Raw genomic sequence first — 12,455 nt, 5'->3', positions numbered from 1 at the left:
AGAAAATTGTCCATTTCTTCTAGGTATTCAAATTTATCTGCATATAGTTGTACAAAATAGTCTTATAATTTAATCTTTAGAACATAACTTATGTTGTAAAGATTAATTGTCCATTTTTATTTTTTATTTGTGTTTGTGCTTTCTCCTTTTTAAGGTTAGCTATTGATTTTATTGATTTTTCAAATTATTTTTAGACTATAACATTGACACCAAACCTTACAAAGGTAACATACAAAAAAAGGGAAATACACTGACCAATCTCACTTAGGAATAACGATATAAAAAATCTAAAATAAAATATTAACAAACAGAACCCAGTTACGCTAAAAAGATCATATATCATGACTAGGTCCAGCCTATGCAAAGGTAGCTGAAGACTAGAAAATCCATTAATTAAAAGTTTAATTCAGGGGCTGGGTGTGGTTGGCTCATGTCTGTAATCCCAGAGCTTTGGTAGGCCAAGGCAGGCAGATCATTTGAGGTCTGGAGTTCAAGACCAGCCTGGCCAACGTGGTGAAACCGTGTCTCTACTAAAAATACAAAAATTAGCTGGGCTTGTTGGCACACGCCTGTAATCCCAGCTAATTGGGGGCTGAGGCAGAAGAATTGTTTGAACCCAAGAGGCAGAGGTTGCAGTGAGCCAAGATCACGCCACTGCACTCCAGCCTGGGGTACAGAGTGAGACTCTGTCTTGGGGAAAAAAAAACAGAACAAAACAAACAAAAAAACACAGTCAAAGGAAAAATGTAATGACACTTAAAAATGAAAACAAAACAGTCCCAGCAAACTGAACTTTGCTCCTAATAAGAGAATACCAGAATTAACCTCTGTCCTTGTAAACGGGTAATGAGTACTCCAGTCACCCACGTTATGGTATTCATTCATTCATTCATTCATTCATTCATTCATTCATTCATTCTTTATTTTTAGAGTCTCACACTCTGTCGCCTGGGCTGGAGTGCAGTGGCACACTACAGCCTCCGCCTCCCGGGTTCAAGCGACTTTCCTGCTTCAGCTTCCCAAATTGCTGGGATTACAGGCATCTGCCACCATGCCCAGCTAATTTTTGTATTTTTAGTAGAGACGAGGGTTTCACCATGTTGGCCAGGCTGGTCTCGAACTCCTAGACTCAAGTGATCTGCCCGCCTCGGCCTCCCAAAGTGCTGGGATTACAGGAGTGAGCCACTGCACCCAGCCTCTAGGTTATAGTCTTTAAATGCCATTTCCTGCTAAAAGGAACAAAGCTGTCTGGAGAAATGGATGAAAACCCAGGTCTGCCTCTGGAGAGATGAATGAAAACCCAGGTCTGGCACTTCTTGTCACCTAGAAAACAAAGAGGCTTTTTTTTTTTTTTTTTTGAGACGGAGTCTCGCTCTGTCGCCCAGGCTGGAGTGCAGTGGCCGGATCTCAGCTCACTGCAAGCTCCGCCTCCTGGGTTTACGCCATTCTCTTGCCTCAGCCTCCCGAGTAGCTGGGACTACAGGCACCCGCCACCTCGCCCGGCTAGTTTTTTGTGTTTTTTATAGTAGAGATGGGGTTTCACCGTGTTAGCCAGGATGGTCTTGACCTCCAGACCTCGTGATCCGCCTGTCTTGGCCTCCCAAAGTGCTGGGATTACAGGCTTGAGCCACCGCGCCCGGCCACAGAGAGGCTTTTGAAGAGCACTGGCATCCCAGGCCCAGGGCAGTGTGAAGGGCTCCTGCTGCCCCGCACAGGACCTTCTGAACAACATGAACAATGACTACAGTGGATTGATATTTACCACGTATAGAGAGTTGCCTTCAGAGGTCTCAGGGGCCCAACTTGTCATTCTGAAAACATATAGAACAGAGCACTGATTCTGCCGTTCCTGTATGAACTGCAATTCAGAATAACCAGAAAGTTGAAGTACTTCATATAGCATTTCAGATAACTGAGGAAGAAATGACAAATTAGAAAAATCACCATTTTGCAAACCCTGATGAAATAACGAAGGCAACGATCATCAGTGGATGCTAAAACATTAAACAGTTTATCTTTTTCTTTTTTGAGATGGAGTTTTCCTCCTGTGTCCCAGGCTAGAGTGCAATGGCGCGATCTCGGCTCACTGCAGCCTCCACCTCCTGGGGTCAAGCGTTTCTCCTGCCTCAGCATCCTGAGTAGCTGGGATTAGAGGCACCTGCCACCATGCCTGGCTAATTTTTGTGTTTTTGGTAAAGACGGGGTTTCATCATGTTAGCAAGGCTGATCTTGAACTCCTGACCTCAAGGGACCCACCAGCCTCGGCTTCCCAAAGCGCTGGGATTACAGGTGTGAGCAACTACGCCCAGCCAAAAAATTTTTTAAAAAGTGAAATTTTTTAAAAGGTATGGATAAAATAAGATTGGCAAAATTACATTAAAATTACTGAAATTGGAGGAGGGGGTACATAGAGTTCACACTCTTTTTATAAAAATTGGTTTTTTTAATAATGAAAATTTTCAAAAAGAAAATGAGTACCCATGGCCACACTGTGACCCATTTTTCACCTCCAGGTGCCCATAGTCATCCCTGTCTTGGTGACATTCATCTCCGTGTTTTTGATTCTGGCTCCAATCATCAGCAAGCCTGCATGGGAGTACCTCTACTGTGTGCTGTTTATATTAAGCGGCCTTATATTTTACTTCCTGTTTGTCCACTACAAGTTTGGATGGGCTCAGAAAATATCAAGTAAGTACCAACAGAAGGGCCGCCTGGCTTCTGTGAGGTGCAGGCAGGCACGGCGTCCTCACCTATCCTGACTCCAAGACCTCTGTCACAGTGTCTTACCCTGTTGGCAGATCTCCCTCGTCCCAGGAGGACACATGCCCACGCCCTCACTGGACACCTCTGGGTCCACCCTTGGTTATTTTCTTCCCGTCAATTACTATAATAAGTAGGAAGGGAAAGCACCATTTTCTTTTCTTTTTGGAGACACAGTCTTGCTCTGTTGCCCAGGCTAAAGTGCAGTGGCGTGGTCATAGCTCACTGTAGCCTTGAACTCCCAGGCTCAAGTCATCTTCCCACCTGGGCCTCCCAAGTAGCCTGGACCACAGGCACACACTACACCTGGCTACTGTTTTTATTTTTTGTACATAGGGGTCTTGCTAGGTGGCCCAGACTGGTCTTGAACTCCTCGGCTCAAACGATCCTCCCACCTTGGCTTTCCAAAGTGCTGGGACTACCGGCCTAAGCCACTGTACCTGGCCGTTTTTCTTTTTTTGAGACAGTCTCACTCTGTTGCCCAGGCTGGAGTGCAGTGGTGCAGTCTCGGCTCACTGCAGTCTCCACCTCCTGGGTTCAAGTGATTCTCGTGCCTCAGCCTCCTGAGTAGCCACGCACGGCTAATTTTTGTATTTTTAGTAGAGATGAGGTTTCGTCATGTTGGCCAGGCTGGTCTCGAACTCCTGACCTCAGGTGATCCACTCGCCTCAGCCTCCCAAAGTGCTGGGATTACAGATGTGAGCCACTGCGCCCACCCATTTTCTTTGAGACAGAGTTTCGCTCTTGTCCAGGCTGGAGCGCACTGGCACGATCTTGGCTCACTGCAACCTCTGCCTCCCAGGTTCAAGAGATTCTCCTGCCTCAGCTTCCTGAGTAGCTGGGATTACAGGCACCTGCCACCATGCCTGGCTAATTTTGTTGTTGTTTTGTGTTTTTAGTAGAGTCAGGGTTTCATCATGTTGGTCAGGCTGGTCTTGGACTCCTGACCTCAGGTGATCCACCCACTTCAGCCTCCCAAAGTGCAGGGATTACAGGCATGAGCCACTGCACCCGGCCCCATTTTCTTTTTAATTGCAAAAGACACACAAACGTTACTATCTCAGCCACTTCTCAGTGCAAGGTTCAGTAGTGTTAGGCATATTCCCACCATCGTGCGCCTCATCCCGAAACACCATTCTCCTTTGCCTGACATGCAGACATCATCTAAGAGGTCTAGCAGCATCACAAAGACACCCAAAAAGTCATGGCCTTGGCCTGGGGAACTGGGCGGGGGCCCAAGCCTTCTACTGCCAAGGGCACAGGGCTCTCTCTTTCAGCGGTCCTGACCCTTATCAATTTCAGGACAGTTGTTGTTTAAAAGTTTAGCTACATTAGCCACTTTCGCTTCTGAAAAGAAAGCACTTGTGTCAAAATACATCAAAAGAGACTGAATTACACCTTTAAAAAAGTTCATATAGGGCCAGGCGCGGTGGCTCACACCTATAATCCCAGCACTTTGGGAGGCTGAGGGGGCAGATCACGAGGTCATAAGATGGAGACCATCCTGGCTAACACGGTGAAACCCCGTCTCCACTAAAAATACAAAAAAAAATTAGCTGGGTGTGGTGGCGGGCGCCTGTAGTCCCAGCTACTCGGGAGGCTGAGGCAGGAGAATGGCATGAACCCAGGAGGCGGAGCTTGCAGTGAGCCGAGATTGCGCCACTGCACTCCAGCCTGGCCGACAGAGGGAGACTCCGTCTCAAAACAAAAACAAAAAGTCTATATTATATTCACAATGTTTTATCCTACACAACAGATTCAACTGCAGGAAACCCCATTTCTAAAAGCCTTTAAGACTTTCTGGGCATCCTCATGGGGCAGTGAGGCGATCCGTTTCCTGGTCTTCCTGTCCCTGTCCCTCTGCCTCTCCCAGGAGCTCCGTGACGAGAGGAATTGGGCTGTGTGCAGTTTAACTCTGGCTGCAGCAGCCTGTAACAGCCAGTTAAGATTTATTAAGTGAATGTGATTAAAAGCCTGCCTGTTTCTCCTGTTCAGCTTGTCTCAACTGGACAGTACAGTCGCCCCTCCAGACAGTCCTAGGAGGTTTTTCTTTCTATTCCTGCAATTTTGGGAGAAGACACAAACCAGGAAAGTGTGAAAATCCAACCAGAAGGCAGGAAAGCTGGCCAAACCCTGAGCACAGGCTCTAGGTGACACATCACCAAAGACTGAGAACAACGTCACCCTCACCCACAACTCCAGTGGAGCTTCTGAATTTCAGTCTAACTGCACTCATTTTTGACTCTTATTTCAGAGCCGATTACCATGCACCTTCAGATGCTAATGGAAGTGGTCCCACCGGAGGAAGACCCTGAGTAACAAGCTCCATCTCTTGTAGCCAAGTCAAAGCTGAATTTATTTTCTTAAGCAATATTTGTGGTTATTTCTTCCTGATATTTTTCTTATGAATAAAATATACTCAGATGTTTAAAATATTGTTATTTTTAGATATTCTTAGTTCTCTGGGTGGGGGTTCCAGAAAGGAGAAGTGGCAAGTGTTTGCTAAAGTTGCTGTCAGGTGAGATGTCACCTAACAGAAGGCAGATGCTTAGGGAAGGGCTGAATAAAAGCCACGATCACAGTGGCAACTATTTAACAAAGGGCATATCACACTTAAATGAAAGGCATTCTTTAAACTCAATGTCAATAAGGGCTCTTTTATATAAAATGGATGACATTTTTGCTTTGATTTAGATTTAAACAGTAAATTACTGGCCAGGTGCGGTGGCTCACGCCTATAGTCTCAGCACTTTGGGAGGCCAAGGTGGATAGATCACTTGAGTCCAGGAGTTCAAGACCAGCCTGGGCAACATGGCAAAATCATGTCTCTACAAAAAACATTAAAAAATTAGCCAGGCATGATGGTGCACTCCTGTAGTTTCAGCTAAAGAGAATGAGGTGGGAGGATGACCTGAGCCTGGGAGTTGAGGGTGTAGTGAGCCATCATCATGCCACTGCACTCCAGCCTGGATGACAGAGACCCCAACTCTAAATAAATATGTAAAAATATTAAAGTATAAATGTTTATCACCCACTCTCCCCTACCCTAAAAGTACTGGCACCCCTGTGCTGAACCCGTGATGTGCGTGGCATGTATCTACCAGGATAAATGGCAAGAGCTGAGCCTCCATCCAGAACTCTCCACAGCTGATGTGCTCATCACGAGGGTCGCCTGTGTTGCCAGTCAGCATTGCTGGCTCCCCAGCAGCCTTCACGGGCGTTTTAGTCAAACCAGAAAGTGTGGTGAGTAAAGTTTTATTTTGTGTTTGGCATTCAGGGAAAGTACTGTTTAACGTATGTAAAAAGCAACATTTCTGTGAAAACACTGAAATTTTATTGATGATATGCTGCAAAAGGCAGCCATACCACAACTAAGTATGAGCGATTTTAGAAGCAGAGAGACAAAGGCACTTTCACCTTGCATTTTAGGTATTTGCCCAAAACTTGAAATCAGACATATTCATAGCAGTACAGAAAACCAATTACGAATTGTTCACATAATCAGCATCCGATATCCTATAAAATGTTAAGAGATTCAGATATTAGAACGTTTGAATGTCTGAAAAAAGAAACAGATCTAAGTACGCAGTTGTCCTCCCTGCATTTTCACACGTGCACAGGAAACACAATGTCACTAGCTATTATCATTTGCTATGTTGTACTAAAGAGACTCGGCGCACCCGGGTGTAAACAGCAGGCAGCTGGTGCGCACGGGAGCCACCGGACGGTGGCCTGGTCTCTGCCCCCAGACCTCCACCAACAGGGCAGCAGCCACATGCAGAGAAATGGACACTGACATGGGTGTTAGAAGAGCTCCACAGTCAAAACCTTTGCCAGCAAAACCACCAGAACTTTCTATTTCCCAAGAGCCTGCCCAATTTAGCTACAAAAAAGGAAAATCACCATCTTACTTTATGGGCCGATTTGATACCTGCCAGTCACCCTGCGAAGTTCACAGCAGTGACCTGGGCACACTTCCAGCAGCTGTCCTGGCTGCAGAGCGTGTCCTCCCAGGGGAGGCCAGGGCTCTGAGCCCCCATCACGGAGCCACTGGGCAGAAAGACTGCCCCACCCGGCAGCACTCGGCGGGCGCTCCCTGAGACAAGGCCAGGCCACACAATGAGGGGCTGTCTCATTTTACAGATGAGAAAACTGAGCCAGAGTGTGATCCAGACCTGCTCACAGGACAGCTTGATGACAAAGTCCGCCTCTAGTTCAAGCAGTGGCTTCTGCTGGGACATATGTAAGCCTGGGCAACGGCGCTTTCTGAAGCAAAAAAAAACAATAATGATCTTGGGGCCGCCACACAACACTCATGTTCTATCCGAATTCTCTTCCATTCCGAGGCGAAGTTGAGAAACAGACACTGAGTGCGCAGGACTTTTAACTTCCCAACAGCTCACATTTCTCACGTTTCACTCAACAAACCCAAAGCACAAAAGCCAGCCAGCCTCTGGGTGTGGCCACGACTAAATACACTCCTCCCCTAAACCTGGTGACCCTGGGTGCTGCAGCCACACACAGATGGGGTGGCGAATGTCTGCAGGGCTCACAACATGTAGGTGTTCAGAGGTCACCTCCAGGCACCCCATAGGCCCTTGTGAGTTTCCACTAAAAAGCAACTTTTGTGCCATTTGCTCAGGACCCTGCAGGTCCAAGGGATTGTTTAGAAACAGCAGCTTCACCCCGGAAAGCCCCGGGTCTTACTGAGCAATCCGATTTCTATCCTTGGACTCTCTCTTCATCAGAAGTCAACTCATTCTGAGGAGCTGTCACACTATCCAAGAACGCCAACACTATCAATTCACACAGATGGTTATGTTAAATCCCACTATCTCATGGTTGAAAGGGCTGGTTCAATGTTGCTGAGTGTAAGTGTGAAACCTCAATTTATATTAGAAACCTCAATTTATATGTATAAGATCAGGTTTGTAGCAATGCATCAAACAGAGGTCTAGGTGAAAAGAAAATGAATGGACTGACTCCAGACAGTGCATTTCACCACCCAGATGCACGTCTGCTCTGCCAGGGTGAGTGGCGAGAGGCGCGGACAGGACAGACAAGCCAGCAGGATCAGACTACATGTGCCGTTTCTCTGTGTCCACCCTCCTTTGATGGTCTTGTCATCAGTCTATTTTTAAGTCAATGAAGAATTTCTCACCATTACCAAGTCCAGCACCACAAGATGACAGTAATCATTTATCCTTGAGGTAAAGAAAGATTTGGTTGGCCGGGTGTGATGGCTCATGCCTGTAATCCCAGCACTTTAGGAGGCTGAGGTGGGAGGATTACCTGAGATCAGGAGTTCAAGAACAGCCTGTCCAACATGGTGAAACCCTGTCTCTACTAAAAATACAAAAATTAGCCAGGCATGGTGTCACATGCCTGTAATCCCAGCTACTCGGGAGGCTGAGGCAGGAGAATTGCTTGAGCCTGTGAGGCGGAGGTTGCAGTGAGCCAGGATCGTGCCACTGCACTCCAGCCTGGCCGTCAGAACAAGACTGTCTCAAAAAAAAAAAAAAAGAAAGAAAGAAAGATTTGGTTATGACTGACTGTTTTCTTAACTTTGAAGTCACATGGCAATATCCGTTTTTGTTCAACATCTTCCAGCCGCTCTTGAGGACATCATTCACTCTCACTGTCGTCATCCTCTGAAGTGCTGCGGCTACTGTCTTCAGCCATCTCTGCCACTGTGCGCGGCAGGCTTGTAGAATTCACTACTGAAGGAATAAGATATTATAACACATAAGTTAAGTGTAGACTAAACAGCAAATCTTTCTTTATTTCCCCCCATTATTTGGGTCAATGCAGAAAAAAATGCCTTGGATTCCAGCTCTATGTATCTTATTTTATATTTTCATTATTTTAGGTAAGAAATGAGCAGGTCAAATTGGTCTGCTTACAAATAATTTATTCTTCTGGGAAGAATATCTGTAGTGTGTTATTAAAAGGTGTGTTTATCACCAAGGGTTGAAAAGTACTCAAACCAGAACATTTAGCACCAAGATCAACAAAGAGAAAACTAATTTCTCAGGGCTTGATGTGAACGGCCCACTTCCACCAAGGCTGAATTCCTAAGTGGGTGATGGTGTCCCTCACTACCCTCAGGACCTACAACCCCTCCGAGAGTGGGCGCTCCACGCCTTACCCTTGGGGAACTGGCTGTCCTCTTCACAGTCTTCCCAGTGATCAAAATCAAAAGCCACGTTGGGGTTCTGCTCAAGAGAACAGCTGACAGTGAGTGGGTGAGTATGACACACTCAGGGTAAAGACCACCCTCTGAGCGCATTCCAACTCACCCTCTGTCTGAGTAGGTGACACCATGCCTCCCTTCTCTCTTTGGCCAGAGTGATCACAGGCTCCTCATTTCTAATTACACATTTGCACTCATCTTTCCTTATGTTGCCCCGCAGCTCCAGATCAGCCAGGTAAAATCTGTCTCCCACCCAAGCACTGGGTTTATAAAAAGAAAGTCAGCCTTTTAAAATGCTAGAAATTATTTCTATTTTACTTTATATGACTATACATAAACCTACCTGAAAACGACTCTATCCCTGAAATACTGACACTTGCAGTCCTTTACATTCCTTATTCTTATCTTTAAGATGACGACATCTTCTTTTTGGAACCATTTTATTTGTGGGTGGAAGCTAGAAGAAGAGAGAAAGACCTACACATTCATTGATCTTATTTACTGGGTAAGGGATGCCGACTCCTCCATGCCGAGTGGACATACCTTTTCAGAGGCGGCTGTGCAGTTCTGCTAATGGAGGCACCTTCAGTGTTTCCAGATGAAGTTTCTGCACAAAATCAATGTCAGATTTTCCTACAGGTTATTTATATGTAACTCCATCATGTACACACATATATATACTTTTTTGTACCTTATGCAACTTCTAGATGAGAATCACGTAAGAGTGTAAATTAAGTAACCCTAGTATCTAGCTGCAAAGAACAGTTAGAAAAAATTAAAACCGTCACATAGGTAAACAAAATTTAAAATTTTTTATTTTATTTTTGAGACAGAGTTTTGTTCTTGGTGCCCAGGCAGAAGTGCAATGGTGCAATCTTGACTCTCTGCAACCTCTGCCTTTGGGTTCAAATGATTCTCCTGCCTCAGCCTACCAAGTAGCTGGGATTATAAGCATGCACCACCACACTCGGCTAATATTGTATTTTTAGTAGAGACGGGGTTTCACCATGTTGGTCAGGCTGGTCTCGAACTCCTGACCTCAGGTGATCCACCCACCTTGGCCTCCCAAAGTGTTGGGATTACAGGCTTAAGCCACTGTGCCTGGCGTAAAATTTTATTTTAAAATAAAAACAGCCTTTGACAAGTATTAAAATTAAATGACCAGGAAGTAAAGTCACTCATTTGAAAAAGAACCTCATTGCAGTGGCTGGCCTTGCATACAAACATGCAGACTTCTCTGGGGCTGTCTTGACCTGCCAGGATGCCCTAAGGACAACTTCGAGGATAGCGGCCAGCACATACAAGGAGCCAGTGCTGGACATGACATATCCTCAAACAACGCAGTGTGAACTTCTCAATCTCCAGCAGACAAGGCTTCCATCCAAACACCAGAGCAAGAATGTTCACAGCTGCTGGAATCACGGTAGCCTGAGATGGAAAGCAGATCCACCCTCTGGTTTACTCGTGGTATACAATACAACGGCAAAGAAACAGACAGACTCCCGCTGGGAAAGCGCCATGATCCGTGTCACGTGCAGCCTGCCATGGAGTGGCCTCCGGAAATGAGTGCACTGACCCAGTGACCTCAAGAACCTTGGAGAGCACAATCCCCAAGCCCTTCTGGGAGAGACGAGCAGAGGAAACCCAGGGTGGCCTGGCCTGATCACAGAAGCTGAGACTAATCCTAAACACAGAGCTGTGAAGCTGGGGTGCGAAGGAGGCGGTCCTGCCACCAAACAAGGACAAGACACCGCTTCTGGGAGCAAGCGGCCAGGTTCCTCCTTGGAGCCATAAACCAAAGAGGGACTTAGGGAGTCTCCGCTGACTCGAGGTTGATTTATCCAAGGTTGAGGATGCGCCCCGGGAAACACAAATCACAGGAGTGCCATGGCCTCTGCTTTTCCAAAGGGGCTTCCTAAACGTCGGCGTCTAAAGGGGAAAGCAAGCTGGAGGGAGAAAGGGCGATGGGGGGCGGGGCAGGACAAAGACGATCATGCATCCCCTCTAGCTCAGGAAAGCGACGTTTTACACAACATAAAGTAACATGTGACAGCAGACATATAGGACACGGGGCTACGACCCGGGGCTGTGAAGTGACAGCTGTCTGCTTGGGAGCAAAAGGCAGGCAGCCTTAGACCCAGGTCCAGTGTGTAACTTCCTCTTTGGCAGAGGGAGTTTAGGGTCCCAAGATTGTGTTTTGCTGGCACAGAGCATAGCTACAGCTGGAAGGAAAAGAGCACGCAGCAGCCCCTGAGCCAGGCTACATGCAACACAAACAACCCCACACCCACGTCCTCCAGAAGCCCTGCCTGGCACAGTGGCGTGTGGGTGGCGCGTCTGCAGAGGAGGGCACGGGGTCCACCTGAGACCGACCACCTGCCGCAGGGCTGGCAGACACTGCGGAGGAACGCCGCCCTAACTGTGATGAGCCTCTGAAGCTCAGGCCTTGCCCCTCACCAGCGTGTGGCGGCACAATGGATGCATCATACTTTTCTAGCCACAGGGAGACACTGAGTATCCAAAACCAGAAACCCTGCAGGAAGCCAAGGCAAGAAGAACCATGAAGAAAGTGCATGACATTTTCCTTCACCTGCCTGAACCTGAGCAGGAGCCCAGAGACGAAGTCTCTTCCAGCTGAGACAGTCGGGGTGGGGGGTTCCCCTTTACGGTGGCTCTTCCAGGAAGGCGGCCAAGTGCCTGGTGGCTGCAGTGGACATCTAACAGCCAGAGCTTCCCAGTAGAGCTCAGTAAACAACTGCATGTCCTCCAAGAGCTATGGTTTGGGGGACCCACCTGGCTGCCCTGACGTCCCCCTTGGACCCCACAGCAGGCTCTATGCAAAGGGCAAATCAGCCAGTAGCAGGGCCTGCGCCAGTGCAGACCCACTTCAGCCCCACCTCTGCAGTCTACTGGATCCCGGTCTGCTACTGTGGAATAAACACTGCTCTGGGAAAATCCTCTTAATGACAACTGTTGTCCCAATGACCCTGTTCCTCTGACCAGCTGGCTTTGCAAATTCTCTCTTTCCCAGAACTCTTCAGAACCCTTTTCCAGTGGATCCCACACAATGAAACCAGCTGCCCCGCACTGTAGTCGAATCCAGGGGCAAACTTTATGAAGAGAAGGTGTATGTGCATTTTAACAGCTACATCCAGTCCCCCACATACCACTCGGCTCCGGAAGACCCTTTCTCCTCACCTGCACCTCTCACCTCACCAGCCACAGTCACTGCCAGCAAGAGCAGCACATGGGACTGTGATGAAGAACCTGGGTTTGGACCGCAGCAACAGTGAAATGCATCTAAACTCATCCTTCCAGAGGACCCCCATCCTTCACAACAATCACCCCCAACCGACCCCCCCCCCGACCCCGCCAAAAAAAAACGCTGTGTGGGGAAATGGCTGGAAGAACTTCCTTAGGAAACAACTTCCAAAACATATCCAGAGATGCATGGGAATCACACAGGCAGTGGGCAAGACCGCCTTCGTCACAGGAGCCACCT

The 12,455-nt window shown here is 47.4% G+C and overlaps 2 protein-coding genes across 4 annotated transcripts in view; one reads left to right on the top strand and one right to left on the bottom strand.

The window, feature by feature from the left end:
* Window positions 1–5,193, top strand: part of SLC7A9 (solute carrier family 7 member 9) — a 32,860-nt gene extending 27,667 nt beyond the window's left edge. For all 3 annotated transcript variants that reach the window (XM_005588756.4, XM_065536368.1, XM_074023073.1), the window contains 2 exons: window positions 2,514–2,688; window positions 5,015–5,193. In XM_005588756.4, coding sequence (XP_005588813.1) covers window positions 2,514–2,688; window positions 5,015–5,079 — 240 coding nt within the window. In that variant the 3' untranslated portion in view covers window positions 5,080–5,193. The remainder of the gene's footprint in view (window positions 1–2,513; window positions 2,689–5,014) is intronic.
* Window positions 5,194–6,071: 878 nt separating this feature from the next.
* The window catches only part of TDRD12 (tudor domain containing 12), a 105,312-nt gene continuing 98,928 nt past the window's right edge, over window positions 6,072–12,455 (bottom strand). Inside the window, exons 29-33 of the mRNA XM_005588746.5 lie at window positions 9,497–9,560; window positions 9,297–9,410; window positions 9,060–9,213; window positions 8,909–8,975; window positions 6,072–8,480 (exon numbers count right to left, since the gene is read on the bottom strand). Coding sequence (XP_005588803.3) covers window positions 8,386–8,480; window positions 8,909–8,975; window positions 9,060–9,213; window positions 9,297–9,410; window positions 9,497–9,560 — 494 coding nt within the window. The 3' untranslated portion in view covers window positions 6,072–8,385. The remainder of the gene's footprint in view (window positions 8,481–8,908; window positions 8,976–9,059; window positions 9,214–9,296; window positions 9,411–9,496; window positions 9,561–12,455) is intronic.

The sequence above is a fragment of the Macaca fascicularis genome, chromosome 19, assembly GCF_037993035.2.
Source record: "Macaca fascicularis isolate 582-1 chromosome 19, T2T-MFA8v1.1".
Taxonomy (NCBI): domain Eukaryota; kingdom Metazoa; phylum Chordata; class Mammalia; order Primates; family Cercopithecidae; genus Macaca; species Macaca fascicularis.
This window is presented reverse-complemented; position numbering and strand designations above follow the sequence as displayed.